The sequence below is a fragment of the Egretta garzetta genome, unplaced genomic scaffold, assembly GCF_000687185.1.
Source record: "Egretta garzetta isolate BGI_Z169 unplaced genomic scaffold, ASM68718v1 scaffold22, whole genome shotgun sequence".
Lineage (NCBI taxonomy): Eukaryota > Metazoa > Chordata > Aves > Pelecaniformes > Ardeidae > Egretta > Egretta garzetta.
The window spans coordinates 1,223,154-1,227,984 of record NW_009259102.1 but is presented as its reverse complement, the minus strand read 5'-3'; the positions used below and the strand labels follow the sequence as shown (position 1 = coordinate 1,227,984).

At 45.5% G+C, this 4,831-nt stretch overlaps 1 protein-coding gene across 1 annotated transcript; it reads right to left on the bottom strand.

Moving 5' to 3' along the window:
- Positions 1-604: 604 nt before the first annotated feature.
- Positions 605-4,527, bottom strand: TOPORS (TOP1 binding arginine/serine rich protein, E3 ubiquitin ligase). Its single transcript, XM_009635253.2, has one exon. It carries the CDS (start codon positions 4,168-4,170, stop codon positions 1,138-1,140), a length of 3,033 nt encoding a protein of 1,010 aa, XP_009633548.2. The 5' UTR covers positions 4,171-4,527; the 3' UTR covers positions 605-1,137.
- Positions 4,528-4,831: the final 304 nt, after the last annotated feature.

Here is a 4,831-nt window from a genome sequence, read left to right as displayed (position 1 = left end):
AACTTCCTCATTCAGCCCTGAGTGCTACTGCTGTGCACAGAGAAGGCCCAAACCTGGAGAGCAAGACCCTGCCTGAGCTCTGTGCCTTGCACAAACATGCAGCAGGACACCCCCGGGGAGCTGAGCCAGGTGAATGTTGCATAAAGCAAGGAGGTCAGGAGGAGCTGCTCTATTGCCGAAGCTACAGACAAGACAGATGTCTTCAAGTATGTAGTGGTGCGGTACACAGAAGAGGAAACCAGGCTCCTCGAGAGTTGCATGGCAATAGGATGCAAGGTAGAAGACACAGACTGCAACAAGGAAAATACAAAGAAGAAATCTGGAAAGAAAACCCCAAACATTTCCCATGGGAATACTCAAACATTAGAAGACATAGAACAGAGAGGCCATCCAGCTTTGGGAATATTCAAAACTGAACAAATACTGAGCAATCTGATCAAAGTCGTTCCTGCTTTCAGTGAAGGCTGGGACCTGATGACCTCCACAGGTCCCTTCCAACCTGGAGTACTCGATAGCACAAACATCCAAAGGTCTGTACTGGTAAAACACCCACATCCAAAAGATAAATGTCCTGTTTGTAAAGTACACAGTCCACTCATTTAAATTCATTTAAAAAAAAAAAAAAAAAGTCTTATTGCTTTATTCGGCTTTTAATACAGCTCACTTTTACGTTACTGGAAGTCCTATTGAAGATCTACATAGAAATTGCTGACTACTTTTCAGTAGAAGTCAGCTTTAAACCAAATAGATTAAAATGACAGTGGAATTCAGCCTGAATAGTTTCTTATGAACTAAGCCATTTTTCCTTTGCCTAAGAAGAGTAATCCCCATAAAATGCATATTCTAGCATTTGGTTTTTTTAAACAAAACTTTTGAAATACTTTGTGGGTATATTTTACATACTACAAGAATACAGGATGGCTTTATGAAATTAGAACTTCCAAACAGTCTTCTGAGAAATTTTTAAAACTTATATACTACCAATATTCTATCTTTGACTTAAAAGTGCATACATATTCAAAGGTTTTACACATTTCCCAGACATCTTTTAACATACACAAACCACATCAGATGTTTTTGTTCTCAAGGGGAAATAGTTAAATTCACAATTTTAAGAATTGTTCCATGGGAAGTGTGCTACATTTTTTCTTCTGGGAAATCAAACCAAGAGGGTCTGTTGACAAGTCTCTTTGGCAGTCTTAGTATCAATGATTCTTTCTCTGGATGCTCTAGGAAGGAAACCTTGGGAGAAGGCAGTTGACTGGAAGGCGCTGCTGGTGCTTCTTGAACGTAGCTGGTTATAGTTTCTACATGAGGGGCGTTACTGCTGGTGTCTGCTATGGTAAGACTCTGATCAGCTGCTGTTTCTCGAAGTTTGACATCAGCACTTCTAACGTCACCATCTAAGTCCCCCTTTCTGGCAGGAGTACCGTACTTTTTGGCTGCCCCTCCAGTTTCCTCACCAACTCTGTAAACATCTTCACATCCTGGCCTTCCCAGAAAAGAAGATGGAGACTCATTTTCCCTCTCATTTATCTGAGTTGTGCCTGTCCACGTAATACTGCTGTCACATTCGGTACTTTCTGGCTCCTTGCTACTATCACTATCAATTGTAATCACCACTGGAGAAGAATGTGCCGAGTTACTCATGTGATGTTTCCGGTGTTTCTTCTTATGCTTTTTCTTTTTCTTTTTCAGATGCCTTGTTGTGTCTGTCGCTTTTCCTTCATAGACTATCTCCACACTTGGACTCCTCATCTTTTTTTTCTTTTTCTTACGCTTTGTCTCATTGCTTGCTCGGTTGTCTGAAAGGCTATCTTCATTTTTGTAGCAGTCATTGAATTTTGAGAAAGTTTTCTTGGAGTCATTTTCTCTTTCTAGACTCGTGTTCTCTGTGAATGCATTCTCCAAGTGGCGAGTTTTGTACTTCCTTTTTCCACCAGGCTTTTCACTTCTCATTCTGTCAGTTCCTCCAGAAGGGGTCCTTGACCTGTTGCTTGATCGACTCCTTGACCTGCATCTTTCATAACAGTAATAGTGTCTCTCACGGACTCCCCTCTGGCTATGAGGATCTGTCCTTTCCACAAACGACCGTATCCTGCATTCTGGACTAGCAGATTGCCTTGAGTAGAGAGCATTAGACTGAGTCCTCCTCCTGCTGGAGGATTCATAGCCATCTCCGAACGCCTTACGACTACACAAAGCATAACCCCACTCGTATCTACTTTGATAATTGTCTCTTACATAATAACGATTGCTGTCTCTGCTTCTTGATCTCCTTTTGCCGTGGCCTTTGCTACGTGATCGTGACCTGCTTACTTCTCTGGATGGAGTGCTCTCACGGCTTAGAGAGCCTCTCTGGCTTTTCAGAGGGACTCTGGTGTCATGAGCCCTCGACCTCCTGCTGCTTCTTTTGCTCCTGTGTTTGCTACTATCTCTGCTTCTCGACCTTCTCCTTTTAAGTTGGCTTTTGCTGTGACGCTCCCTCCTAGACCGATGGCCACGACTGCCTCGGCTGTTCCGTGAACAGGACTGTGGGCTTCTGGACTTTCCCTTTCTAGACAATCTGTGATTCCATGGGGAGCATACTGTGTCACTCCCTGGGGAGGCGCTCCAGCTCAAGTTCTGTAGAGACAGGCTCTTTACCTTACATTTATTCTTCTCATCATCTTTTGACTCTGTCTTCTCAACTGCAGGAGATAAGCAGCTTCTACAACTACCTCCATCCTCCTTATATGTGGGGGAACGTGGCGAGTAACTCCTGCTTGGCTCGCTGTCACTCCAGCTGCGACACTGGATTGGTTGCTGTTTCTTCACATCTTCCCTTTTCTCTTCCCTGATGGACTCTGCAGAGTCTGAGGACAGCTCGACCACTTCTGGTGTCCTCTCAGCTAACGGCTTAACATACCCAACTATAACACAATTGGCTGTGGAAGAGTCAGTGTCATCTGAGTCCGCATTAGCTTGTAACTGAGTTTGCAGTTTGGTTCTTTGACTCTTTGTAGCAGAGTCCTCATCAGAACTTTCTGATGTCTCCAGAGGAGAAGCTATCGTTGCACGAACCTCTTCTGAAATGGAATAGGAAGGCCCTGGAGTTTCATCATCCCAGGGTGCTTGACCGAGACCAGTCACAGACAAACTGTTATCTGGCCCTTGAGAATATGCTGTATCTGGAGATATTGTAATAATTGATGAGTCTGAGTGGCTTCCTTCTTCATACGATGGTGCAGGACAGTCATAATTGGCATGTTGATCATATGCTTCTAAGTTAAAAGGACAACGGGCAAAACTGATGAATTCATGTAAGAAGTGTTCAGTCCGATTCAGCAAAAATGGCTTTAAATCGTCAGCGAAGGACTGACTTTCCATATCATACCTAGTTACATTACTCATGATAATGTGCTGTACAATATTAACCAAAGATCCATGAGCACCAAACAGGACTGTAAGTTCTCGTTTCAGCCAAGGAACCAACCTGTGAAGGCAAGCAGGGTTGCGGCGGAAAAACTCTGCTGAAATGTCTCGATAACGGCCACCATCCTGAATACCGCGAATACGCACACCAGTACGGTACAGAGCTCTGCGGAAGTTGATCATGTCCTCCTCCTGAATCTGCCGCAGAGATCTGCCCTCTGCGCTTGCCTGCCTCCTTGAGGCCAGCCTCCTTATCATCTGCTGAATCTCTCCATCTCTCTGCCGCACTGGTTCGCTCGACAGCCCTTCAAACAGTATCCCGTTATCCGGAGGGGACAGCATCCTTCGGGAAGGGGAACTGCCAGTGCGGCGTTCCCTCGTTAAGGTGGTACGGTAACGAAATCTCTGGCCATCGGGGCTGGCAAAAGAGCTGTTTTCTGAAGGGCTGAGTACGTACTCCTTAAAGTCATCTTCAGCACGAATTGTATGGAAAATGGAAAAAAAGGGTTGTTTGCAGAGAGGACATTCTGCTTTGTTTTTTGACCACTCCTGGACACAGCGGAAACAGAACCTATGCAAGCAGCGATCTAGATACGCGACATTGTCAAATCTATCCAAGCAGATGGGGCATTTAGAGTCGGGAGATGCATCTGTTGGCAGCTTGCTGGTGCTGGCTTTTGGCGAAAAGTTGCTGTCTTCTGAAAACTCCATATCTGCTGAGGTCATGTTCTGCAAAAGAAAGAGACAAAAGATCATTGCTATCTCAGAAAGACAAAAATGTTAAAGTCTAGACACAGAAACCCGTAACAGTCATCTCTGAGGCTGCAAAACCCAGCATTAGCACCGACAGAGGACCGAATAAAGAGGCAGCATGACCTAACCGCTTGGCTTGGCCTCTCTTCACAGTGAGATCTGGCTCTTCGGTGTTGCAAGTTTTAAAGAGCTTGAATCATGCTGGCACATACGAAGGAAACAGGCAGGACTCTGTCTTCTTCCCCACTCACAAATAACTGCTTTGATGTGGCCAGTAAGTTTACGATTAACACGGCATCCTCCGAAACACACTTCCAAAACAGACCAGCATTTACATATGAAAACTATGAGGACGGTTAGTTTCCTCCTTTAAGAAAAAAAAAGGCAAACCAAGTAACTGCGCTCGAACTAAGCCACCAGTTTCCAAGTTCTGCTGGACCTGTCCTGCTCCTGCACCCCCTGCCTGTGTTTTGCTGGGCACTCGTGCCAGACCACACACGGCTCGTTGGGACTAGACAACCTGCGGGGATGCGTTCCGGCCTAAATTAGCCTTTGTTTTTATGACGGAAGCAGAAACAGGCAGGTATCATCCCTTCACCCTCCCCCGGGCACACGCTGCCCTCGCATCGCGTCCCGGCTGCCGAGCGCGGTCGGCAACAGGCGC

Coding starts and splice junctions, on each gene's coding strand:
- TOPORS (XM_009635253.2), bottom strand. CDS start 4,170: ATGATCTTTTGTCTCTTTCTTTTGCAGAACATGACCTCAGCAGATATG.